Below are 27,897 nucleotides of genomic sequence, written 5' to 3'. Positions count from 1 at the left end.
GCACCTTTGAATCCATTAGCTGTAATTAGACACATTAGGCTGTTAAATAGTTTTTTTAAATAGTTTTTAAGCATAACTCCACCTAAAAAGTAATGTTCGTAATATGTCCCAGAACTGTTCACTATTTCAAGACGTTCACTATTTCAAGGCAGCCACTATTTCATGTGCCTGTCCATAAGTTCTTCATCACAGACCAAAGCAGAACAGTCTACCCTTGCACACTGTTCTAGTAAAAAGTCATTCATACCTATAACAATTCATATTTGCTCTTAAAAGTAAAGAAATCCAAACAGACTGTTGCAAATGTAGTGACCAGATGTCTGGTAGAAAATAGAAGCAACAAATTTATTTTGTTTTGCAATAGGACCAATCCCGATATGACCAGGCCACAAACCTCAGCTCCCTGAGTTAGTACCAAAGAGTGTCCATAGGAGGCATCATCTACCAAAAATAGCATTCAGGCATTATTGCATACCATCTAGAAAACAATCAATTAAAGAAGTACAAGCCTATGTAATTCTATTACACTAACATTATTATTGATAAGAATGTATCTTTGAGTATTCTGTTTTTTTTGTGCAATTTACTAGCAAGGCAACAAAGGTTACCATTAGCAAGAGGTACATTGTATTCCATGAAGGAACATTATGCTAGCAATATTACCACTTGTGTGGCTCCCATGCTATTTTGTGGGGGAAGGGTGGGGGGCATTCAATTGGCATCTAGAATTAGGAGGACATTATGGCATCTATGCAAGTCACTTGGCTGTATGAAAGTTGTGCATGTGAAACTGAATGCATCGGGCCCTTACTTTCTGCACAGTCCACTAGGCTGATAAACACAAATGGGCCTAGGTCTGACAAGTAAGAAACAAAAAACGAAAGAAAAGAGAAAACAAAATCTCAAAAGGTCAGTAGAAATTGTATGGTCCAGTTACGATGCAATGCAATTAGGTTACAGCTATACACAAGTGGCATGTACAAAAAAATACCCTTATCCGACCCTTATATAAACAAAAAAGTGTACAGGTAGTTACATCATGCACAAGCAATGCCTCCACACTTAGTCGTATTGCTCTGCTCTGCCGGCACACAAATGTGAGAAAATCAGGACCGTACCAATATCTAGCTCCAAATTCATGTATGGCTCATTGTGGAGTGTGAAGTCCTTAAGCAGATGAGTATGTACAGCGCAGTGTGTGTGTGTGTGGGGGGGGGGGGAGCAGAGGGGCCCTCATTGAGATGACGTCCCTGGGCTGGAGCACACCGACACTCCGCTATCCGCTCTCCTCTGCCTCCAGCCAAGCCGCTTGTTCATTAGGCACCTCGAGTGTCTCTTGGGTACCCCCCCAGTCTTCCCACACCCTTGAACTTTTCAGCTGTCACTGGTAGCCTTGTGTTTTTAAAGGCAATGAGAACTTCACTGTGAGCCTTTGTCGATTAACCAAGACATGTCCCCTGTTCTGAAATAGAGAAATGGTGATAGACATAAATATGACGCAGTATGTAGGATAATAGCCTGGAAAGTATTATGTCAAAAGGTGGCTATTTTGTATGCAAAAGATGTTAGGGGTAGAGGTGGACTACAATCTCTGTGTTGAGTCAAAGAGGATTGTGACTGTGACATGACAAATGGTATATTTGGTCCTCATTAGTAAGTACAAAAGTAAGCTACAAAAAAAAAAATTGTAAAATGATGCAATAGTAACCAAATTTATTTTCTGTATTTGGTAAAAAAAAAAAAAAAACACTATTGTTCTTGCCTGTGTGAACTACTTACTAGAAGACAATGGTTTCTCTGATATGAGTCATTAAGTTTTCTCTTAAAATACATCTCCAGTTCGGAAGATAAGTCCACATATAGCTTCTGCTGCGTGTCGTGTTTGCAACATTCAGTCACACTGTTCAATGTTGTGTGTGGGGAAACCATTCCAAACATAAAACATTCATTGTCTCTCTTGTCCCTGCCGTGGGACCACGTTTATGTAAAGGAATGTCACTTACTCCACGTCACGTTTCTTAATCGTCTTTCCCGTGCCAAACACCTCGGCCACTCGCGACACAATGGGGTCATAGTTCATGCTTGCCACAGCCACCACCTCTTCACTCCTGCAAGCAGAAACATGGGCCAGCAGCTCTTACTTCCTCATAGACTACAGTGTTATTAATTGCTTCCTCTGAATATGAGCTGGCATTGAAGAATGACACTGAGATGTCAAAGATTACATTAATTTGGTGTGAATAAACGATACAGAAGAGATATAAAATACCTAGAGCATATATGTCCACAGAAACATACTCATGTGCTTTGAAATGAGGACTCACTTTGTGTAAAATGCAACAAATCTCAGGTCGTCCAAATCTCCCTGGATGACGACATCATCAAACCCATCTCCGTATCCTTGACAACAAATGAGAGGAGACTTGAAATTATGAACATATTTGTGCCTCGTGCTCTGTTCAAAGATATTTTTAGCTATAGCTTTGAATTGCACACATGTTGCACCATGGACCACACTAAAATACTAAATTAGCTCCCTTTCCTGTGAACAGAAAATGGCTGTCAGCATGAATTAATTTGTCTTCTTAGCACAATTCAATTCAGACTGGCTTATGAGCAGTCCATTTTATTGTAAAAAAGAAAATATTGCACACCATGTTCCTGCACAGCATAGCTGTCTGAAGAATATAGAAATAGTGGACATGCTATTTGTGTTAGGCCAACAGCTTTACCTGCATAGCGTATGCTCTTCCCAAACATGGCAGTCCAAAAGTAAGGCACTGTCTTCACCTCTGTGGGTCTTCCTATCATGTTGAGAGCTGCCACCCGCCCTTTTGAGAAGCATTTACGTCATTTAGCATTTTGTCATTTACCATAAGAAAGCACAGAGGGAGTGTGCAATACAGAGTGACAATTTATTGACCATTTATGTATTTTTCAGACCCCCCGCCCCCCATGCAAAAAGACAACACTCAATATCTTAGATAACCAAGCTAAGATATTGAGTTATTGATAATCAAGACTCACCATGTACATGGGCCATTTGCCAGTGAGGGATGTTCACCTTTTTGTTATTGCGCAGGGAGAGAGGGAAAGTGACCACGTCTCCCCCCGCAAACACTCCTTCCACGTTGGTTTGTAGCCTCTGTAGAAGAAACACAATCACATGCACAGTGTGATCACAGATGAAATTAAGGTGTAGCACTTGATTACCCGATCATCTCCTTGCTCCTCAAATGTATTCCTGTATTGTCAATTCTTAATGCCTCAACTGTAAAGCACTTTGGGTCAACTCCTGTTGTTTTAAATGTGCTATGTATGTAAATAAAGTGACTTGACCTGACTTTAATATGAGTATGAAAAGCATTAAATTCTGTGAAAAGCTAGATAAAAGTGTTTGGTGTGGCATTACTGAGTGGATCTTCAGTACCTTGTTGACAGGGATAAAGCCCTTTGAGTCCATGTGCACACCACTTTGTTTCAGGAACGCTGTGGCTGGACCAGAACCTGTGACGATATGTGACCACGTTTTATAACAGTTCATATAGACCCTTTCAACTGCATAAACAAACAGGTGCATTCCTAAGAAATTTCCGGTGACACAGAAAACAACATTGAGCTAATAGTAACTTGGGGACAAGCAAAAAAAAAACAGGTTTTAAAGTCAACATTTTGTAGAGCATTACGCTAAAGTCAGATTAATTTTCATTTCAAGTATCTGCGTTGGTTTTGAACATTTCAACCGGAAACTCTCTAGGAACATATTGAAAGGGTAAATAGTAAATTAGCTGTTGAGCTCACCGGCACCAATGACACACACATCAGCTCTTAAGACCTTGCCACTTTTGAGGACAACTTCTTTTAACTGCGTGAGAAAACACATAAACATACACACAAACACACACAAATGTGTATCAAAATCAACATGAAATGCAAATAGACTAAGTATATGTTATATTCTGCCTACAGCAGCTGGAGGCGCCCTGGTCTCCAGTGAATCATTTACATATTTTTTAAGGAATTCAGTATTGCCAAATAACTCCAGGCTACACATTGTAGTACTATCAATACAAAAGTGTCTGGGCTTAAATTCTCAATCAGTGATCGTGTAGGTCGCTGGATGGTGGCTACACCAGGGCAAGCCGTTTTAGAAAAAGTTCTATATACTGTACAGTACCCTCCAGAATTATTGGCACCTTTGGTAATGTTGACTAAAAACTGGCATAAAAGATAATCTTTTGATGATTCATTGTACTCTCACAATGAAAACAACAAGGAAAATTCCACCCATGAAGGGAAAAAAATGTATTCTGAGAAAAAAGAAAAATCTAATAAAGAATATTTTTAACGAAAACACGTTGCTCACAATTATTGGCACCCCTAGAAAATCTTACATACAAAACAGAAGCATTTCCCTATATAATTTTAACTTTGTTAAGTTAATCAGATTGTCTGTGAACTTTCAGAGGTAGTTCATTACTTTGTTTTTCACTAAGGTATGAAAATAAAGTGACACAGAGGCTAAATCCTCTTGTCATTTTTCAGCATCAGAAAGACAGGAGAATACACTAAATTTAAATAAAAAGAAAGTGTGCTGACATCTGTAAGTCAGTGAATGTCTATAAAAACTAGGTACTTTGTTGAAAATGCCCATATTTACAGTTAAAACAATGATTAAAAGGTTCTAACCAACTGGAAATGTAACAAACATGCTTGGACAAAGACCCATGGTTATCTCGCCCCCACGTACAGTATGGAAGATTGTAAGATTCCATAGTTACAGACAGAGAGTTACAGATAAAGGTGTCATCTTGGGGTCACTAAGCCCCCCAAACAATCTTCAAAAGTGACCTCACTGCTAATAGCTTATTTAGAGGGCATGCTAGGTAAACGCCTGTCAAGTCATTTAATTACCAATGTAAATGGCAGGAGTTACCGAATGGTACAGTGACTTTATCTGGAAGTGTGGTCTATTGTCAGATGACATGAAAATTGCGCTCTGCCAAGATACTAAACGTTGGTCATGATTGGATCATATATCAGGTCAATGAACCACAACAAATGTCCAGATCAAAACAAATATGGTTTACTGAAGCTTCGGCCATCTCAGTCCCCTGATTTAAACTCCATAGAAAAAACAGTGGGGTAAGTCAAAGAGGAGAATGCACATGTGTGGACCTAGGAATCTGGACGATCTGGGGAGATTTTGTAAAGGCCAACAGTCTTAAATTTCTTGCTTTTATATTCTCCAACTCTATGGGGTGTCAATAATTGTGAGCAACATGTTTTTGTTAAAAATATTTATTTCTTTATGATATTTTCCTTTTTCTGAAATTTTTTTTTGCCTCCCTTCAGGGTTGGATTTTTCCTATTTGTTTTCATTGTGAGATTACAATAAATCACCAACAGATTATTTTTATACCAGATTTTAGTCAACTTTAGCATGGGGTGCCAATAATTCTGGAGGGTACTGTAGCTTGTATGTTAGAATTTCCCACATTTTATTTAAGAGCTGAATGGTTCTTTTACTGCTGCTAATTGTCCGGAAGGTATTTTACAGACCTTAGCAAGGGTTCTTGGTAGTTGGATATTAACAGTCAAATAATGTAGTAAATCGCCCCCTTTGTTATAGGTTCAGGCTTCCTAATACCAAGCCGGGTCTCTCACTTTATGGGTACCTGTCCATGATGGCCACGCATCTCTGACACCTCATTCAACATGTAGAACTTGACCCTGTTGGTCTCAAAGAGCTGCAGAAAGAGGAATTAAAGAAGGGATGTTAAAAAATGGCATCTCTCAGGGCAGAGTGTTTGAGACACCTTCAGAAAATCGACTTTAGATGGTTGTCTATTTATATTAAAGCTATACCTTCATCATGGCCTTGCCCACTTTCTCTCCAAGAGCATTCCGGAAGGGGACTGCTTCTATTCCAATGATTGACACTGAATGGGCCTTGTCTGTGAGGGCTGCAGCCACTTCCATACCTACATCACACCACAATATCACACAGTTATCATGTAAATCATAGATAGATATCATCATCAACAACTTTATTGCCAGACTCAAGGTCCATTCAGAAGACACAGACAAGACATACAACTTACATTAAAAAGGCAAGGATATACATATACAGAGAAATAAAAATAAAAAACAATACTGCATTTCTATAAAAAGATACTTATACCAATGTTTCCATAGTGATGATTGGTATCGTATGGCACTAAACCTAGGATTTGCCAACAGCATAACAATGCTGTTCTGGGAGACGTTCAGGCGACATATGAATTTGTAGATCAGACTCCTCAATAATGCCTGGAAGGTGCTGACCCCTGCATTATAAAACAGGTCACTTGCACTAGAGCACCTGGGTTTGTTGAGCAGTATCCTCATAGTCATTATAAGCAACCTTAAGGTTCTGCATGCTTGCCTTTTTAAACTTAGTCCATAAGGGAGCAGTATACAGGAGTGCAACCTGCATGTTAGAGGAGTCTTACCTGCATGTTAGCTTGGGCATATAATATGTGCCGATAGTTAAATTATCCAACATAATAAGGAATTTCTTCCAAAATAATTTATGTATTTATGTATTATGTGTCATGTTTATGCACATAAAATATTAGAATAACTCCCTCATATAATATCACATTCAGTCATCATAACACGGTGATTGGTGTTTTAAGCCCCCAAGATCGTCTTCCAGGCAGCGCTGCATGGAAGGCACTAGGGTTAGGCAAGGGTTAGGGTTAGGTTCAAGGTTAAGGTTAGGTGCCTTGAAGTTGACGGTCGCAGCGCTACCTTGAAGTTGACGAGGGGAGCTTAAAACACCATCGAGCTCATAACACTGACCTACGAAGGATGTTCCCACGATGACAGCGTTTTTATTGCTGGCTAGCCGAGCTATGTGGTTCGCATCCTCTGGGCTCCGGAGGTGGAACACATTCTCTACTTCCTTTCCTTTGTAGTTTAGTGGCTTGGCCCTTTACAGAACATAATAGCAAATGAAATGGGATTGTTGACAGATGCAGGCTGTGAGGAAACAAGATGTATGCGCAGATCACCAGAGAAGGCAACATCCTAAAATGAGAAAACTGGTAAGAGTTGTATAAGCTGTCCAAATCCTGTTCACTGAGCCAATTAGACTTCTGAAATGATGATCGCGGAGCCGAGGAATCAAGTCAATGACTGTAATAAAGCTCTCTAGCTGTGGCCCACTATGACTTAGAGGACAATGCATAGCCACCTCATTAGAGGAGAGTGTGTGCAGGAAGAGAGAGAAATGAAAGACCTGTGGAAGTGTTAAAAGATAGAGAAAGACTCCAAAGAAATCTCGACCCAATTAATCAAACTCTGAGCAAACTTCCCTTCACTAACAAAAATATTATTTTGGATCAATGCAATACCAGTCACACCAGACACCTGGCCCATGACATAAAATCTGGAAAACAACCCTGAACTTTCCCAGTCCTACATAATCATATTATCCCATGACTATCTGCAGACTAGTATATTAGCATAACATGCTAATATATGCTCATCTGACACAATAAAAGGAGTAATCAGCCTCTTATTCTCGTACTATATTTAAGTACTCAATTAGATATTCCTGAATATGTCAGAATGAAACATAATAAACTTCAGAAACTCCTCATTCTTTAAAAAATACCTTTCCAATACTTACTACATTAATGTGTTGGAAGTACGTGTTGTTACAGAATACAGTACATCCAAATACTGATTTTCAATATTATATCCAAACTGGTCAGTAGATTATCTAGACCAGTACAATGTACCCTGAGATGGCTAATGGAACAGGAAGTCAGAAGTCCTCTGGAGACCCTTACTTGCTTCCTGTAGCAATAAGCAGCTTTCTGTACTCCATCTTGAAGCCATCTTGAAAAGTCACAGTCTTCATCTTCACATCCACAGACACAACCTGAGATGTCCAAACAACAAACATGCCATGAGATGAACGTTGAAAAGTAGAGGAGAGTGATATCAGAGTTCCTTAATAAATAATAATAATAATAATAATAATAATAATAATAATAAATAATAATAATAAACAGTCTACTCTGGGCGATCAATAATAGCTCTTAATCTGCGCGTGTTAGCCCTCATACGCTGAAGGCATATTATTTAATGTTGTTAAGGTGGGCATAAGTAATACCAGCAGATATTTTCAGTTACAAAATCATTGATTTTTGCTGATGTAAGTCTGGAGGCCTAAAGTACCGGTAATATTAATATCTCTAGATAAGTGATGTAGGCCTCAGGTCTTTGGAAGTAAAAAATACTGATACTGATCATATCCATTGGTCAGTATGTATATATACTGTGCATGTCAATACAGGATGCACAATGATCCTTTGGGATATATCAAGGGGTTATAATATCAACACGCCATCTCACATGTAAGATCTCAGCAAATGATTGATGTATGCAACTATATGAGATACATAGATGATGTTTGGGGACTTACCTCCTTCTCTGTGAGCAACTCAATATCATGGGTCTGCAGGAACTCAGTGGAGCGGAGCCTGAGCTGTTCTGCCGTGCTCTCCAGGGACTGGGAACAGGCATGTTATAAGCATCAAATAGAGCTAATGACTTCTGACTAATAAATAAATAAAAAACTGCTCGGCTTATGTGTCAAAACCATCCTGTTTTTAACTTATGGTGTCACTTTAGATCCCTTGTATATGTGATATGTTCATTTATTATTTCATAATGTATTGAATTAGCCCAGGCAAAGTGAATTTTGCCAAGCCAGATTTTGCCCAATGAGTTGAGTCACTGCTCTGATGCCAAGCTGAAATTGAATCAGATCAGATATGTATCCTGTTGGGCATCAACTCTATGGGCCAGTTTCCCCACACTGATTAGGACTAGTCATGGACTAAAAGAGATCTTCAATGGACATTTCCATTGAAAAAACGTTTCTAGTCTAGTATTAGGAAACGTATAGGAAAATGGGCCCTTTTATGTTTGAATAGTTCATTTTCATAAATAAGATGGGATTGATTAGTGGTATTATTGGATTGGTTCTTCATGTTGTTTAATTGCCACCGTTTCCCAGCACAGGCCATAAATATGCTCTGGTTCTATGAATCAAGTTGGATATTGGTCACTGCACCACACATGTACAGTAGCAACTTTGAGTATCCTCCAGACTGCAATAGAACTTCTGTTGTCCCTCAAGTGAGTGGTAAATGTTTGTACAAACCTTACTCAGTTTTGGTCTGTCATAGGGCAGGTGCTTGTCCACTGTGCACATGACGATGCGATCGGTGAAGCCCTCCTGTCGTAATGTCTCAGCACAGACCAGTCCAGTTGGGCCTGTGAATGGGGGAAACGCTGTTGGAGCTGACAGTCGCATAGGATTGATACATAAGCTCTCCTCTCATTGGCCAATACAACCAGGCGAGCTGAGCTCAGTCATAATGGTTATACCTCTCATGTCTTAAATCAGTCTGAGAGTCAAGATGATTGACAGAACACGGAGAGGGTTTGTCTAGGACTGAACAGAATGGAGAAGGAATAGCAGAGACCAAAGTGTACACCATTAAATGCAGAGACTGTTGCGTAGACTCACACACCATCACAAGAAAGTGGTTAATGCTAATGCTAACCAAATAGCAGTTTTAAACTTATATCAGCTGATTTATTTCACCTACTAAATGACATGAGTGGCCTGAAATGTCACACAACCGAACCTAGGCTTATTGGCAAATGTTTAGCCTACAGTTCAGTGTTCAAACTAAATGTACCGCAAAGTATAAATATGACCGCCACTCAGTCCTGCACATTCTCTCTGCAAAAATAAATCACGCTTGCCAATTTGTCTCCATCTCCTACTATTCTTGCAACCTTTGTGTATGTAAATGAGTGTGTGCTTATGTGCGTTTACTTTTGTGTGTGTGTGTGTGTGTGTGTGTGTGTGTTTGCTTACTGTATGTGTCAAAGTCAAAGTCAAAGTCTGCTTTATTGTCAATTTCTTCACATGCCCAGACATACAAAGAGATCGAAATTACGTTTCTCACTATCCCACGGTAAAGACAAGACAATGTGTGTGTATGTGTTTATGTGTGTGGGTGTGTGCGTGTGTGCGTATCTGTGTTTGTGTGTTTGTGTGTATTTATGTGTGTGTGTGTGTGTGTTTATGTGTGTGTGTGTGTGTGTGTGTGTGTGTGTGTGTGTGCATGTGCGTGCGTACATACATATGCCTACATGTCTACTGTGTGTGTGTGTGTATGTGTGTGCATACCTGTGTGTCTGTGTGTGTGCATACCTGTGTGTGTGTGTCTGTGCTTGTGTGTCTGTGTGTGTGTGTGTGTGTGTGTGTGTGGTACATGGACTCAGGGCTGCCATCCTGAGGACGCATAATACATTTGGTGTCTTTAAGGTATTATTTTGTCTTATTAATATTCACGGTTTGAGTTGCATTCAGGTTGATTTAATGTAATTATATGGCGGGTGGGGGGGGGGGGGGGGGGGGATTAAGGCCACACACCAGTTGTGGCCCATTTATGTTGTGGACATATACTTCTCAAAGGCCTCTCACCTGCTCCAATGATAAGAACATGGCTGAAGCCTGTGTTCGAGTTGATGACAGCTGAACATTTTGACATGGCCTTTGTCCGCCTTTGTGTCTGAAGAGCCTGGGCAGGGAGTGTTCACACAAAGTTAATGAGACAACTCTACAAAACCCTCTGACTAGATAGATAGATAGATAGATAGATAGATAGATACTTTATTGATCCCCAAGGGGAAATTCAAGTGACTGAAGGTAGCTTACAGCCTTACACTACCTTAACACACAATACTGCTAGCACAGAAGAAGAATGTGTTACCTGCTTGTTTGCTCGAATGATCACCCTGTCCTTTTCAACTCTGACCTGAACCAAACAGAGAGACAAGGGCACGGAGCTATCTTTAGTTCCCCAGTACTGAGAGGACTGCACACACACTTCAGGGGGAGACATGGAAACAGAGGAGTGTCACCTGAAAGGTGGGTAAGCTGTCAAGGCCTGGGAAGTCCTCAATGTCCCCCGTGGCGATGTTGAAACACGCACCGTGCCACGGACACCGAACGTGCCCTTTGGATAGGACACCTGGAGGAAATAGTAACACTTGTGGTGAGACTGGTCCCTTGTAGAGTTAACAACTTAGAACACATTTAGCAGGACTACTGGAACGTAGATGCTCTTCCAGTGTATCTACATAATGAAGTACAGTGTAACAACCTATGTAACAATATGTATCACATAGCCTACTTATGTTGTCTTTATTTTGTTATGTTATTTTTGCGTACCTAGAGATCATTAGTACACGAAACTTTCATGTGCGCATGAAAGTTTCGCGTGAGCAAATGAAAGTTTGCTGAGCAAATGAAACTAAACTTTAGCAAATGAAACTAAACTTTAGATTTGTTTTGCTCACGCCCTTAGGGGCTCAGTATATAAGCACACGCCCAAAGACAAACAAAATATGCTATCCTTTGTTCTCTTACTGAGGAAAAGTAAGAGTGAATACAGGATTTTTTATTCTAATGAGTTCACTATGTAATAGCCTACTATGTCCCGACTTTCATGCTAATGAAGCAACTTTAAAGGAACACACCGACTTTTGGGGACTAGCTCATTCACCGTGTTTCTCAGAGTTCGATAAATCGAACGTGCGATATGTACGTGGTATGGAATATGTATGTGATACAGTATGTATGCGATATGTATGTGGTATGGAATATGTATGTGATAGCCTAAGTATGTGATATGTATATGGTGTGGAATTGGGTTAGCCTATTCACCGTCTCCCCTAGAGTTAGATAAGTGAGCAAAAGCATTTTTGTCTCTTTACATGCATTGTCTTATAGCTTAGTGAATGGAATCTCTCATTGCATTGTTAGTGAGTGTCAGCAAAGTGAGCCAATAAAAAAATCCCTAATTACTTGTGGCCTGGTATTCACAACGAGTAGGCTACAACTGGCAATGCAGATTAAGAAGACGAGGCGATTTAGGCAGATATATTGACTTGAGACTACAGTATATTGGGGCGAAGTGGGTGCAGAGATATCACGCAACACATAGCCTACCCAGGGGCGCCTTAATACCACCTGAGGCCCCTGGGCGATATGTTTTTAAGCCCCATAATCATGATTAAATGATACCCGGCTTGCGATCTGACCCGCCTATTTACATAACGTGCGCTTTTGGTTAATTTAGCCTATAACATGCAGTGTAGCCTATCATTATTGAGCCTATGTAAAACCTTTACATAAACAGCAACAGAAAGCTCTCCTTAATCACGTCAGCCTATCCCTGACATCGCTTATCAAAAAGGCTAGCCTACTGCACGAAAACAAGCGTTGAACTCTTACAACACTGGCTGGCTAAGTTAAAAGATGCGTTAGGCTACATGGACGTTTCAAGCTTTTCAAAAGTGCATGTGTTTGTCGTGTCGGGGTGTTCCCCAGGAGGTTCTTTGAAATTCTGTCCACTTAACACACCATTTTAACGCAGCTTGGAAGGGACATAAATACTTTTAGCCTACAGACCAAGCAGCTGGCTCATGTGACGTGAACATTGGCTACCCTATGCATTATCACTATACTACCCTACATGGAGACAAATCTCACGTTAACAATGGAGAAAGCATAACATAGGCTATTATTTGTGCGAATGGGTTAGCACAAACTTTGCTTTTGGTGAACGGAGATGCTGATCACTAATTAATTTCTTTGCGCAACAGCCCATGTTCTGCGTTCACTCCAGTGAGACAAGTGATACATCCTTTTAAAGCCCTTTCATTGCCAGGCTATTTGCTACGATATTTACCTGCTGTTTTCATGGACAGTTACAGGAATCCACGTCATTCGTTTATGTTGCTTCAATCCTAGCCTACCCAGTTATCTCCAGAGTTTGTAAGTTTGTCAGTCAGTTTCAGCCTCTCCTCTAGCTCCTCTACACACCCGTTGGAATTTATTAAGTTTTGTTACATTTTGTTACACTTTAGAAGAGAAGACAAAGGGGGCCTCTGCATGGATGTCATTGTAGAGCAGTGCGATGTGCTCAATTAGGCTAGCTCCAGAGTAGGCTATGACTGACGCCGCAAATACGGACACGGCCGTTTAATATTATTGATTGTCATTATTATTATTAGGAGGCCCCTCATTGGTCGAGGCCCCTGGGCTGAAGCCCAGGTAAGCCCCTGCATTAAGGCGCCAGTGAGCCTACCTTGTCTCACTCGCCACAGCACAGACAATCTCTAGGCTATTCTTAAAAAACAGCCCCTACAAGATGCTTGGCGATTCTGACCTTTTGACGATCGAAACTATCTCAGCAACTGGTCCGTCAAGAACTAAGCCTACAGTGCATTCTCCCTCAAGATGCCTGGAGCCTTGTGCTCAATGTCCCCAAATATGTTGCTGGCTGCACTGCATTCTAAGCCATTCTATGTTACACACCCCATAGCTGTTTTGTTATTCAAAATGTTAGAATGGCTTAGAATGCAGTGCAGCCAGCAGCACATGTTATGTAGGCTATGTAGAGTATTGGTCTTCACAACTGAACGTAAATGCCCCCGCCCCTTTTTTACAATATAAAACTGTCTAGTCATTTGTTATACCAGTCATTTGCATATGTTTAAAAACAGTATAGTTCTCTACTTCAACTCAATTTTTTTATTAGTAATATTTGACAAGGTGTATCTGTACTTTCACTTAAGTAAAGGAATTGTAGGCTACTTTGTTCACCTCTGCTATTGGTTTTACCAAGAATATTTGGCAGTATTTTTAAACTACAAAAATACACACCTTTAAAGTATTTTGGTAGAAAATGCAAAGCCATCCTCCTTCTAACCTTTGTGCGTGAGACCTTCTCAGCAGCAAGCACATGCTCCAGTACAGAATATACGGCCCCCACTGACGTGCAAATGAGCGATAGAAAACCGCAAATGAAAGCTTGATATTTAATGTTGCAAAACACAACGCTGATGGGTGTAAGCTTGAAATGCCATCAGTCATTGATGATGATTTGTTGATCGTTTCGGTTAGCTCCGTGGAGCAAATTAAATTGTTTAGGCTATATCGAACCCATAGAACCACATCAAAGGGATCAGAGGATCCATCACAATATCACATGATCCAAGTCAGACGGAAAATGGTAGCATGTTCAGTGATGTTCATCCCTTCTCACAATAGATAAGAGACCTGCATTCCATGCAAAATAACGTTGCAATGCAGGTGTAACATTAACGATGAACTTGAGGCTAAAGTTGGTATGGGCAGAAAATAGTTGTTTTTATACAATCAATTTTACGCATGCCGCAAGTCAAGTCATTACAAGTCAAAGGGGCAAAGTCAGAGCCGAGTCTCGAGTCAATAGCATGGAAGTCCAAGTCGAGTTACAAGTCATTTCTAATTTTGTCAAGTCGAGTCTGAAGTCATGAAAATCATGACTCGAGTCTGACTCGTCATGTGACTCGAGTCCACACCTCTGGACTACTTCATTATGCAGATACACTAAATAAATTAATAAATGTAAATGTATGTAATACAAATGTAAATGTATGTAATACATGTATTTGCTCTTTGCTAAAATGTCTGCTAAGTAAAAATAAATAATACAAATAATCAGAGCCGGACAGTAACAGAGTACATTTACTTGAGTACAGTACTTGAGTACAACTTTGAGGGATCTGTACTTTACTTGAGTATCATTTTTGGGGAGTACTCATGACTTTACTCAAGTACATTTGAGAGGCAAATATTGTACTCTTTACTCGACTACATTTCTATGCATAACCGTGAGTACCCGTTACTACTTCTAAAAAAAAGGAAAAAAGAAAAATCTCGGAAATCCTAAATTTGTTGTTTCCCTCTCAAACGTGATTGTATTGTGCAGGCGCCACTGATTGGGACAGCCTATCAGCAATCACCTTCAGCTTTCCGCCAAAGTCAACTCCATGGTCAGATTTAGATAAGAGACGAAACCATGGATGAAACAATGGATGAAAACGCAGCAGGTCCATCCCGGAAATGTGCCAACCTGTGGCCCCACCTCGCCTAACAATTTTCTGAACAAGTTAATGATAGTTTTCGCTTCAAGTGTTTCAATTACAAAATAGTATTTTGTATTTGAAATACGTATTTTAAATACATGTATTAGAAATACTGCCCATCCCTGGCAACATGGTAAAAAGATGAAAATGACTTGATTTTACTTCCAATTCATTTTACATTCTCCAAGGTATTAACATTAACATTTTTCATAACTCCATGTAGGACGTTTCTGTACATAAATGTAAGCACTGTGGCAGTAGCAATGCAATATTTAGAAAATGTAGGCTACTCTTGTACTCTTGATACTCAAGTACTTTTAAAAACAAGTACTTCAGTACTTTTACTTAAGTAGACATCTGACTGTTATACTTTTACTTGTACTTGAGTAAAATTTAGCAAAGCGTATCTGTACTTTTACTCAAGTAATGAAGAGTTGTACTCTGTCCGCCACTGTAAATAATACAATATGCCATAACACAACTGAATGTTAAACACTGTACTGTATGTCTTGGAGCTGGGAGAGAAAATGGCTTACATAATACACTACAAAGGTGACTCCCACAGAAGAAAAGTCCCTAATGAGCTGTGTAACACCATCTGGCTAACAGGACAGAGCTCCTCACCTTTGACCAATGGTGCCCCATAGTGTGGGCATTTGTGTGCAATGGCAGAGAACTCTCCGTGCTCCTTGATGAGCAAAGCCCTGCCTGTCCCCAGGTCTACCTCTCGCATCCTGTGGAAGTGTCAAGACCTTAAATATTAGTTGTGGATCACAGAATTAATCAAGATGGCGTCCTCTAGGCTGTTCAGAATAATGTTGTATAATGTCCATTACCAAATATTTAGTGACGTCGTGACTGCTATGTGCAATATGAATAAAATGTATAAAAATTACTGGTAGGCAGCTCATCTGAACAAGTAAAAAATGACTGAATTCTAAACTATTTCAAACAATTAAAAAAGTTGGTTAATTTGTTCATACTTTCTCTCACAGTAGAAACAGTTTGGTAAATAGTTAATAAAATAATAATTTTGGATAACAACACACCAAATTCATTCTTATGCATCTGTGTATGCATTTGCTTAATGACATCCGGCAACACAATACTCATGTATGGCACCACACGCCACAGGCCTTACTGTCCATTCTCTAGGTCCTTCACATGACACACGGCAGCCTCCACGTAGTCCCGGGGCTTGTGGGAGGTCCTGTAGGTGGCCGCTGCGTCCTCATCGGAGCAGTGACCCAGGGCGCCGTTGGGTCGGCAGTCGGAGAAGGGGCTGGCCTTCCCGTTGGGAGACATCACGTCGGCCTCTTTCTCTTTGTCCAGCAGGGTGAGCTCCACCTTGACCTCTACTGCAGGCAAAGGTAAGGGACACAACACACACCTTACCTCAATGGACTGTTTGTTTGCAGGCTGGTTGGTTTGCATTTGTTATTTATCTTTCCTGTCTTACCGTCTCTAAATAAGTTTGAAGATCTTTGGGAATTGTAATCTATCTGTGTAAAAACTGAACACATATACAATATGTATGTATACATATGCGTATGTGTGCGTATGTGTGTGTGTGTGTGTGTGTGTGTGTGTGTGTGTGTGTGTGTGTGTATGTACACCTTTCCCAGCAGTATCCCCTACCCTTTCATCAATTCTGGGAAGGTGCAAGGTTATTTGAAATGCTGGGAAAGGTTTTGATGATTCAATCATGTTTTGAGTTGGGGTTATAGGCTGTCAGTGTTGTGTTAAGTCTAATTTCCTGGTGAGACAGGCCAAGGCCATCAGGCAATCTCACGAAGAAAGAAATACCAAGAACTAGATATGACAGCCATGTCTAGTTTAAATCTTTACTGGAATAAAACAATAGAGATAATGCATCTGACCATCAGCCACAGACAATATGGCTTAGTTTTGGGAGGAATAGTGTTTAAGGAAGCAATAGTTCCCACTGAAAACTGAGTGTGTTGTTTTTCACTGATGACATATGCTAATATGAGTTAATTAGTTTTAAGAGGTTTTTAAGAATTCAAGTCTTCCCTTCTTCTCTCTTTCCATACTTTACACAAACATTAAGAAGCACATGACTTTCTACTTTGGGCTATCATGACATTCCACCAATACGGTTATATCCTGATTGAGATCTGTCACATGGCCCTATAATATGCATAAAAGGCTTCTTGCCAAGCAAGTACCATCTACATGTCATGTTATTTGTTACATTTTGAAACATCTAGCAATGTTGCCATCATGGAGCGGTTATGTACACTTGACCAAGCAAGAATGATGTTATATGCAAAATTCATTGTCGTAAAATTATATTAAATTAATCTGTTAGATATAATAATAATAATAAGAATGACATTAATATTGTATGCCCATCACATAAAATGTACTTCCTGAGAGTCTGCATGTTTCCTGACTGGAAAATCAATCCAATTAATCATTGAAGTCAAGCCAACAAGAGATAGCCGAGACAGGCTCATACATATGGAGCATGTGCCAATATTGGCCCCTCCAACAGAAGCATTATTAATTTGTTACACAACATCCAATACAATGTGTTCAATCAACACTTATGTACGACATTTATCCATGTGAGAGCATTGTCGTGCCATCCACTTGATGAATTAGATGCACAACACAGGATAAATAATACATCAGGCTATTAGTACTCATTCATTTGGTGTGGTTGAGGGTCCATTAACAGTCAAAAGCAGCACTGACTACAGAGAACTGCCTGAACTGAACAATCTCGTTCTTTGAGTCGGTCAGGGTTTAGAAATGAGTGCTGTAAAATACCCATTTGAAAACATGGATCAAGAGAAGGCTATTATAGAGACCCAAGACAAAGCCTTTCTGTGTCCTCATTTGTGTGACATTTTTGCGGGACCGTTGTCCTGTTCTTTTGCTCTTTTCTTTGCCACGCTCGTCTCTTGCAGGATTTTGATCATCTGAAAAAGTGGTTGTGTAACCATTTTTTCACTCGGAAGCCAGGAGAGGAGAACTCTCCTCAGCCGGAAAAATGTGCTGACCGTCCGCTTCTTACGACTTAATCTGGCTGGAATTTCAGCCTGCTGTGCGACTCTTAATTAAAATGAATGGAAAATCATAAGTGACTGTAGATGCAGGCAAGGAAACAGGAAAGAAAACGCGCCATCCAGGGCCCAATGGTAGATCTGTGTTTGACTGGACTAACATTTGGTACAGGGGTGTGGGTTAGGGTGTGTGTGTGTGTGTGTGTGTGTGTATGTGTGTGTGGGCGGCGGGTTTAGGGGGTGTGGGTGTCTAAGAAGAGAAGTATCCACTGCAAAACGTAGACACGACAGTTTCCAAGTCTGTGCCAAAATCGTTTCCAGAAAAGACAGGGTGACAACAATGTTGGCATCTCACAACCAATCTCAGAAACATTGATATTTATTTATGAGTTCATTGATCTCAAATCAATTCTCAAATTCTGTTTCACCAGACAGCAGTCCCACAGCCTCACAGATCTCAATCTCTTTTTACTTACTTGCTAGACGACACAATCCAATAATACACTCTGGATTTGAACAAACATAGCATTTTGAGAGCTTATTAACTACAGTATTTTCCAGTCTGCTTTAGAACCGGTGAGTTTATTCAGGGAAGTGGATTGCTACCACGGGATACAGTTCTCAGATTATAATCTCTGTCTACCGACACAGGAGGTGAACTAGACTCATTAGTGTTTCCCTGTAATTATAGCAGTTTCTATTAGGCATGCTTCACAAAACAATCATCTGGCAGCAGTAAGCATATCACACTCACAACCATTATTCACCAACACCATTCACTTCATTAATCATATTTGTATTCAGTTAATAGCACACAATTCAGATATTATTTGTTTTACTTGTGAAATAATAAATAGACTAAATCACTCAAAATACTCTACCTTCCATTTTTAATGAAATATTTTATATCCAATGCAATCTAAATGTCCAGTTTACCAATTTGTGTGACTGGATCAATAAACATCCTAGATAGAATATATTAATCAGTATATTCACTTATATAGAATCACTTACTTTTATCAAAGTAAAACATTGAAGTTAATCTCTAGTTGCCTTTTATTTTGAACTAAATGCAATTGTTTTAAAATAATGCACCAAAATAGTTTAACATTGGCTCAAAAATCCATCATGTCAATTCATGCCAATAATCAGCTCTATATCCTTGCTATTATTGCAATGTAAACCCTATGTATAAGAGAATGATCATGACATTGCTATAGGCTAGTTAATATATGGTCCTAAAATGTGTGCAAACTCAGGCCTCAAGACTATGCCACAACAAAAACAACATGACAGGTTCCAGCAGTGCATTACAGCAGAGCTGTCACACAGAACATGTACAAAACATCAAGTTGCTAAATTACACCCTAAAAATGAGCAAAACACAAATAGGATAGCTCCCATTCTAGCAGTTCATAACAGCAAATTGCCATGCTAAATGTCAGAGTCACGCTGAGGCTTGGTTGTTATGTAAGAAGGTACGAGCGCTGTATCAGGACTGACAGGCCACCGTGTTGCCACGCATGCTGTCATCGCTGTTATAGTCTAGGGGGAAGTTAGTTAAAAAACTGTCAAGGGCAATTCCACGCAAAACTGTCACGTCCATAACGCCAACTAAATACCATGGCATTGTGTTGGCGTTATGGATGTGACAGTTTTGCGTGGAATTGCCCTCAAACAAACAATGTCAGTTGCATCCCAAATATCTCAGCATTTATGGTACCTGAATGTAAGATGCTATGTTACTATTACACATCTACATCCTTGCTAATTTGCACCTCTTGTGGTTTAGTGGATGACCTGTAGCGATTAGGACGTCCTCATACACAAACACTATTTAGGAATTTGTGAACTGTGACAGCTGTAGCATATGCTTACAAATCTCCTGTCCAACCTCATATTTTGGACCCTGCTGTGTGTTGTGGCATTTTCTCTTCAGAAACATATACCTCACTATAGAGCACTTTTTTTAACATGTCAAAGTTGAATGTCCCTGTGGTCCACATACCTCACTGTGGTGGGGTGTAATTATGGTTGACAGGTAACCTCTGCAATTTACAGGTTGAACAACTACACAAACATGTTCACATCTCCCCTGTGTGATCATGGGTGTCTATATGTAGTGAGGTAAAACTAAACAGTGTGGCATACACCATTTCCCCCCGATCCACTTTGACTAACATCACAACTCTCCACCGCTGGCTTCTCACAGTGTATGTCTCTTAAGAGCCTTTTTGGCAAAAATCAAAAACGCACTGCGCAGCACAGAACAGCACAGCCACTGGTCTTAAAAAGGAAAAGATCCCATCCCACTCCCACTGTGTGACAAGACTGCTATGCCGCTGTTCTGCTCTCCAAAAGCCCACACCAACAGCCATAGCAGAACAGCCTCTGCATTGAGCAGCCCAGCTCTAGGCCTGCCCGCCTGCACGACTGACCGCCACTGGCCCCCTTTCTTCTCAGCCATCAAAGGAGCAACAGCAATTGCATTGTGCAATATCTGAAACCATACTCATATGTTAACCATGTAATCCTCTTGAATGCAGTTGCACTAGAGAGCATTAAAATTCCTCCCTCACCAAACGCCCATGCTACAAAAGGCTGTCAGGCAAGTCATTTCTGTGACCTATATATAGTTTGGGCCGAACAAGTGCCAATTATTACAGGATTTGAAAAGGGGGTAGGTTTCTGGAGGTGTGTGTGTGTGGGGGGGGGGGGGGGTCATGGGTGTGTGTGGGTGAGGGTGTGTGAGGGTGCTGGAGGGTCACCTGGTTTGGGTTTGGAGAGGCATCCTCCCATGGTGGGCCCAGAGTGAAGCCAGGAGGAAGGCCAGAGGAGAAGGTCGGGCTGGGTCAGATGCTCGGGTTGGGCCCCTGGGCCTGGGGGTGTTGGTGTTGGCGCTGGCTGGAGAGCTGGAGGGGTGGTGGTATCAGGGCCTGCAGGTCCAGGTCTGCCATTGCAGGCATCAGTCGCTCCGCATCGCCTGCAGGGGAACAGACAACAGACAAACTGTTGTGACAGCCGAATGGGCCACGCAACGCTGGCCCTCTGCCGAGTGCTCATCTGCACACCAGGGAAAGAGGGAAGCTACAGCTCTCACAGAATTGCTCGCTCATGAAGTGCAACTACCACTAAATGATAATGCAAACAGATCATATACAAATGTAGATAAGATAACAACAGACTTGTTTGTGGATGTGTGTGTGTTTTATTGTGGAGAGTAAATGCAGCGTAGAACATGTTTGTTTTTATTTGAACTCCACTCACACCACTCTGTTTAGGTAAACACCATCAGAGGAAAAAAAGATGTTTACATTCACCCACAGAATGCAACAGCAGTCCTGTCAACAAAGCAGCAGCCAGAGAACTATGACTTTTATCTATTTATTTATTCATTCATCGCTACAATAGTAAAGCCCAGGGGCATGTTAATAACACATTTCTTACTTGTATAGCAACAGCAGAGATCTAGTGTCATGAGTCTTAAATGTTTGTGTTTAAACACTTAGAACAAAAGACCCTTGATTGTGAGCAATCTTCTTCTGTTGTGCATACATAATACAAAAACGTGATGCATCTGACTGTAAATATTGACGCAGTGCTCTTTCCCCTGGGGTGGGATACAACACCTTAGTATGACTGACATTCTGCTGAAACATGTCACAAGGTCAGTATTTCCCAACAAGCAGCCATCGAAATCTACTCTGGACTGGAGTCCGCTCTGACACCCAGAACTGTGCTGGAGATGTGCATCATGGCACCCTTGTGACTTTTTAACCGGCTGATCCATCGTACTGGAAGTGGCAGACCAAAGGTGGCGGTTGGTATATGAATGTGAAAAAAGGAATTATGATGTCAAGCTGATTCGAGTTTCAGTGCGAGTGAAAAGACATGCTCTGCCATGGAGATATTTTCTGCTAATGAATAATGAATGCATAGTACTGAGAGTAGTCTATATGTGCAGAGAGACACCAGGAGAAAGAGCGAGTCAGTTCACACAGAGATCTAACTGAGGATAGCCATTCAAAAAAAATGCAGACCCATTGCAAATTTGTGAAATTAAGCACAGCAATGTAACCCTGTATCTGGATAATCTGCAGCGAATATTAGACCCTGAAGGCCTCCTCTATACCACACAATGTCTCCCAAATACACCACGCAGGGTCCTAAAAAGGTCTTGTATCAGCCTAAGTGTCGCTGGAAATCACACGCTTATAATGACATCGGCTGGGCCGACACTGGCAGCCTCGTTGCTCTGTTTCATATCAAGGACTTAATCCCATCAAGTTAGAGCTGCGTCAGGGGGACCGGAGGAGACAGAGCTGACAGGCCGGCGGATTTCAGGGGAGACCTCAGACTCAGCACTGCAACCATTTCAATAGCCTTGACAAGGCTTCTTTTACCACAGTAGAACATTGCCGTTTTCCCCTCCACAAGACTTTCCTTGGTGACAACTTTTGAAGTTAGTTAGTTCATCTGGGTCCTCATTTGAACCTCATTTGAATGCCTAAACCCCACAGGCTGCTGATGGTCAAAGAAGTACACATCACAGGGGCTACACAAGGGATGAGGTAGACAGGGGGTGGGCGAGGGGGTAAATAAGGTGTCCTGGTAATGGGACTGAAGAAAGAAATCCACAGTCGTGTGCCAGAATTGTATCCCCTTGTATCCCAATATCTTAGCAACCATTTCCGGGAAGCAATGTGTCAGAGTGACTCAGGGAGTCCTGGACAGACCTAGCAGGCCTAATGTCCTACTGGGTGAAAAATGCCTTTTCACATGTCAGTGTGTGTGTGTGTGTGTGTGTGTGTGTGTGTGTGTGTGTGTGTGTGTGTGTGTGTTGTGAGCTATGTTGGTATCGTACTGTAAGTGCCCCTCTTTGTGTTTGCATGTGTTTATGTGTTTGTGTGCATGTATACATCTCTTTGAGTGAGAACAACAATGCTAATAGGCTGTGTTTTTTCCATGCGGCAGCTGAATAGCAGTTACATATTAACATCATTAAGACACCCATTAACTTCCTGACACCAGGCTTCCACAATTCCCCTGAAAAGTTCACCCACGTTACAGAAACGTGGAAAAGAAATCTCCATAGCCATGCTAAGAAACCTTTTAGTGGCTGCTAAGGTATTTCGCATCAGAATGCCACTGCTCTGATATTTCATGACAGACACGAATGGGAACGAACAAAATGGAACCAAGCACTGACAGTCCAGTAGGTGTACCACATTAAGTGCAAGTGTTTGATTTGTCAGGCAACTTCTTTTGGCTAAGACAGGACACAAAAGGTCCATTAATATTCTGATCACACCAGAGTTCTCCTGAAGTGAAAGAGAAGAGAAAAAAAGAGAGAGAGAGAGAGAGAGAGAGAGAGAGAGAGAGAGAGAGAGAAACACAAGAACCGGGCTCAATGAAGGAGTGGTCAACAATGTGCTCTTGGACTAAACAAAACCATGAAGAATCCTGCCCCATCTGTTAAATTAGGCGCTCTCTGTGCTGCTGGTCATGTCTAATGCTCTTCTCACTGGTCACCTTCTGGACACATGTTAACATCTAACAAGCATACTGCTAGTTATTATTTTGCCATTGAAATCAAAATCATTTTATTTCTGAAAAAATGTGTAATGTCTTACACTTTCTGACTTCACAGTTTCTGACCACATAGTGCATCATTTGTATAAACAGCCCAACAAGGTTGAGTGTATTTGATGGAATAATAAATAAAATAGAATGCATTCCAACATGTTCCAACAAACATTAGAACAAAAAAGACTCTACCCTTGGCAAAAAGAAGGGCATCCCAGTCTTTCGTGCACAATTCATAACATCTCCATAGCAACTGCAGCTCTGTGCCTGCATCCTTTTCCTGCTGTGCTAAGGTCTGATTTACCTTATTGGGTACAATGAAACATTACAGTAGCTACAAGGCTCTAGTGTCACTGAAAAATGTACAATAGAAGCACCGTAAGCCTTCTATTCTCTCGATAGTACCACTTTTAATCATTACACTTTTCACTGAATACCATATTGGATGGTCTTCCTGGGGTTCTAGCAAGCTAAAGATATTTTACTCCAACTCAAAGTAGGCTAAGCAGATTTAGTCTTCACAACATACTGTATGACGCAGATCCCCCCCCACACACACAAACACACACCACCATGCACCCTACCCCACCCCTACCCCCAGTCTCTCCCTGTTGGGCCCGTCCCCAAGCTGGGCTAATACCCTTTCAAGCAAACAAGCCGTCAGCCTCGCTAACTTTCCCGCAAATGTACTGCAGTTTACCGGAATGTACACTGAGGAATTAACCATGAATGTGTAGCAGACTGATGTGGTCTCTGGATTTGAAACTGAGTGGTAGGTAGGAAACAGAGCTCAATGGCTGCTGAGGGGGGGGGGATAAGAGGCAAAGCAAGTGTTCAGACAACACCTGGCATTGGTCAAAAACAGGATAAGAAGAAGACGCAGTGTGAGGTCTTTTCAAGGATTAACAGTGAATGTTTTACATTTGGAGCTGTTACAAATTCCAGGCTAATTTAGGTAGATATGCACAAACAACCTCCCTATGACCTAATCTATATAATGTGCTGATGTACGTAGGGAAGCCCACATATCTCCTTTCCTCATCCCATTTCTGTGTGACAAGTAGAGGAGCAAAATGTCATTACACTCAGAGCAGGGCCGAAGCACTGTGTCATATGAGACAAGGACCAAAAGAGAATTGCAGCCTCATCTTTGTACTGTATAAGCATGGACTTTGGACCCAGGAAACAAGTGGCTATGCACGGGTTAGTGCTTTGTTGAACAGCAGATAGAGATAATGACATGCTTGGTAATTGGGACATGCTAAGGATTGTTGCTAAACACGTGCAGAGGTCAAGATAAGGGTGGCTAACAGAGCTACTAAGAGATAACTGACCAAAGCTGCCCTCTTTCAGCAATGTCTGCTGTATGGTACACGTAGAAACAGATATCACACAATGGGGGGGGAGGGGTTGGGGTTACCTGAATGGCACACAATGATCTATGCCCTAAGGGAGAAGCAAATACCAAAGCCTCAATGGTTCCAACCACTGAACTGTGTTAGCGTAATGTGTTGGCCTATCTCGATCTTCCGACACCTGAACGAGACGCTGGTTAAATATTAGGCCAACTGCTTTGATCCAGATGTGATAAGGGGAGACATTCCCAAGAGGTAAATGCTCTACACTCACCCTCACCCCCCACACAATTCATCCCCTATTGTCACCCAACCTAAAGCCACGCCCCCCCTGTTGTGTCCCCCACGTCTTCTTAACTGCATCTCTTTCTTCATGTTTGTTGAATTGTCATCCCATAACTGTTTGCACAACATGTGGAGTTTACCCCGAGGTACTGACTCCAGCAGTACACCTCTCTTGTTGTCAAACCTCAGATATTTCTTGGCAGAGTGTCGTATGAAGGGAACTGCTTAAGGCTGTGTTCACATTGTTTTCTTGAAAAGTTGACGAGGGCTTTTATTTTTTAAGTTCACTAAAACTGCTGGCAGTATCTTTTCCAAAAAGCAGCTGTGGATGTCCCTTTATTGCTGTGCCAACATAATCTATAGAGGTAGCTAATTGTTCATATTATTGAGCAATCATTGTTCATATTATTGAGCAATTATTGTTCATATTATTGAGCAATTATTGTTCATATTATTGAGCAATTATTGTTCAATTATTTCACTCAGAAATTCATACTTTAGCCAAACACACAGAGGATTTTGAATAGGCAAAGTGAAAAATCATACCAGGTTGTAATTCACAGCATGGAAAGAGGCTTTGGACTGACTTTATATTGTCAGCCTTCCATTGCAAATGCACAATAAACATTGGATTACAGCTAATCAGATTTCCGCACTATACACTCCAGAATAGAAAGAAACAATTTGGCCTGGTTATTGTACTAGGGTTACTTGTCTACATGTCTACATGCTTGGTTGCATGTTCTCCCAAAGTAATGCCAGACTGCAGAGGACCTCTCATTGTTTTAGTTTCACTAAGCCACAATCCCCAACATTCCCAACTTCACATGATCAGTGAATACATTACGTCTCAAATGTGAACTTGCGTCAATCACACTTTTACACCATAACCTCACTTAACCTAACTAAGAACTGTGCATAGGTGAGGAACCATTATTGTCAGCTTCAGATCAGCAGCTCTGAGAGGGGAATTTCATTTCTGAAGGGAATGGATGGAGTCACAAGCTGTTTTTCCATCGTGCTAAGGGCACTAAAGTTCATGTGGTTGAGCTTGTTATTGAATTCACTGGCTAACTGGTGGTGGAGTCGTGGGTACGGGAGGCCACAAGCAAGTGTGGTGATCCATCTATATATTAAACCACTACGAAGATCATATATGGTTAACACCTAAGACCAGTGAGCATACACCATGACCTCAAAGTAAAGAGAGAACAGCAAATCACAATCATCTGCTTGCATTGTGCTGTGTATTTTAAGATAAAATGTCCAACACTACAAAATTGCTTCTAATGCAGTGTATTTCAAGCCATGTAGACATTGTTGCTGTAGTCCACTGGTAACTGCTGGCAATGCCTAGAGGCATCCAGATCAGTGTCACACACATAAATGATCAAGCTTAACTCACAACATTTACAATCAACAGGAGCAAGTATGAGCGGCAAATGAATGACATCATGCCAGGTAATGACTCTGACCTCTATTAGTCAATAATAGAAAGAGTGTGGATTCATTGCTTGCACATTCTGATGAAGATGGATAGCACTCTGTTTTCCTTGTTCTATGTACACCTATTTAAACCTTTCAATTGCAAATGGCAAAACCTTCTCTCTCTCTCTCTGTGTGTGTGTTTGCATACATGTGTTCAATGCAAAGTTATTTTTTTTTTTTTTGTTAAAATGCAGTTTTGTTAATTTGTAAGTAAATGTATGAAAACAAAGCAATTTGTGTCATTTGTCTTGATATGTCCCATTAACTTTAACTTCTATTCTAAATGTCACTTCCCAACTCAGCTATGTACCAAGGCAACTTCCTTGACAGACCAGTGTGGGATGTCTAACACCGCATACCACAGACACAGCAATTACAGCTCCTGACAACTCAACTAAACACCACCCAGCAAGTTTATGAGCAAGCATTTTAAATTATTCATCATCATAATCCCCTCCACACCAAAAGAAACTGAAAGAAAAGAGAGAGAGAAAGAGAGAGAAGGGAGAGAGAAGAGAGAGGTACTCACCCGAAGCCTGTCTGAAGCAGGTGCACTGAGGTGCTGTTACAGTCCCCGGTGTTTAGCCAACCCTGCAGAGTGCGCTAACATACTAGCACAGATACCCCCTCAAGAAACAATCCCTGCCCCCGGCAGAACTGGCTCCTTCCCACAGACTACTCCCACGACCCACGTCTTCCTCCTGCTCTCTGTGTTCTTCCTCTTTCTCACTCACTCTTTTTTCCTCCTTTCCCTCCCCTGTCTGTTTCTCCCTGACTGCAGCAGATGCAGTAGTTCCACACACGGGGCTGAGTCCCAGTGAGAAAGCTCCTCAGTGCAGCGCACAGCACAGCACAGCACAGCAGCAGCAGCAAGCAGCACTCAGTGGCAATACTGTAAGCTCCCTCTTCCTCTCTCTCTCTATCCCTCTCTCTCTCTCTCCTCCACTCTCTCTGCCTCCCGCTATCGTAGGCTGCCAATGCAGCACCAGGGATCCTTGCCAGTTTCTCAGCTGTATGCAGTATTGATGGAGTTGCTTAGGGGATGCTAACACAGCATGAATTCACAGAGCGCCCCACTTTCCCCTCCCCTCTCC

At 41.2% G+C, this 27,897-nt stretch overlaps 1 protein-coding gene across 2 annotated transcripts; it reads right to left on the bottom strand.

Annotated features, from left to right (window-relative positions):
• Positions 1-331: 331 nt before the first annotated feature.
• On the bottom strand, positions 332-27,828 carry LOC121715511 (apoptosis-inducing factor 3). Of its 2 annotated transcripts, none has more exons than XM_042101309.1 (20): positions 27,333-27,828; positions 20,858-21,072; positions 16,199-16,415; positions 15,682-15,791; positions 11,002-11,111; positions 10,851-10,895; positions 10,562-10,658; positions 9,224-9,336; positions 8,480-8,566; positions 7,842-7,933; positions 6,847-6,977; positions 5,869-5,984; positions 5,679-5,750; positions 3,802-3,865; positions 3,431-3,507; positions 3,028-3,145; positions 2,733-2,831; positions 2,325-2,400; positions 2,004-2,108; positions 332-1,462 (listed from the first exon to the last, which is right to left on the bottom strand). In XM_042101309.1, exons 2-20 carry the CDS (start codon positions 20,886-20,888, stop codon positions 1,420-1,422), a joined length of 1,803 nt encoding a protein of 600 aa, XP_041957243.1. In that variant the 5' UTR covers positions 20,889-21,072; positions 27,333-27,828; the 3' UTR covers positions 332-1,419. The 2 variants fall into 2 exon arrangements, with proteins under 2 accessions (XP_041957243.1, XP_041957244.1); XM_042101310.1 differs by having other exon boundaries at positions 16,199-16,412.
• Positions 27,829-27,897: the final 69 nt, after the last annotated feature.

This window comes from Alosa sapidissima, chromosome 8, assembly GCF_018492685.1.
Source record: "Alosa sapidissima isolate fAloSap1 chromosome 8, fAloSap1.pri, whole genome shotgun sequence".
NCBI lineage: Eukaryota > Metazoa > Chordata > Actinopteri > Clupeiformes > Clupeidae > Alosa > Alosa sapidissima.
Note: the sequence above shows the minus strand (reverse complement) of the source record. Positions and strands in the feature narration are given on the sequence as shown.

Excerpts from the sequence above, each read along its gene's own strand:
- LOC121715511 (XM_042101309.1), bottom strand. The coding sequence starts at position 20,888 with ATGGGAGGATGCCTCTCCAAACCCAAACCAG. Across the intron at positions 6,978-7,841 it reads CTTATTGCTACAGGAAGCAA|GGCCAAGCCACTAAACTACA; the intron begins GTAAGGGTCTCC and ends TGTTCTGTAAAG. Across the intron at positions 2,401-2,732 it reads GAAGAGCATACGCTATGCAG|GATACGGAGATGGGTTTGAT; the intron begins GTAAAGCTGTTG and ends TTTGTTGTCAAG.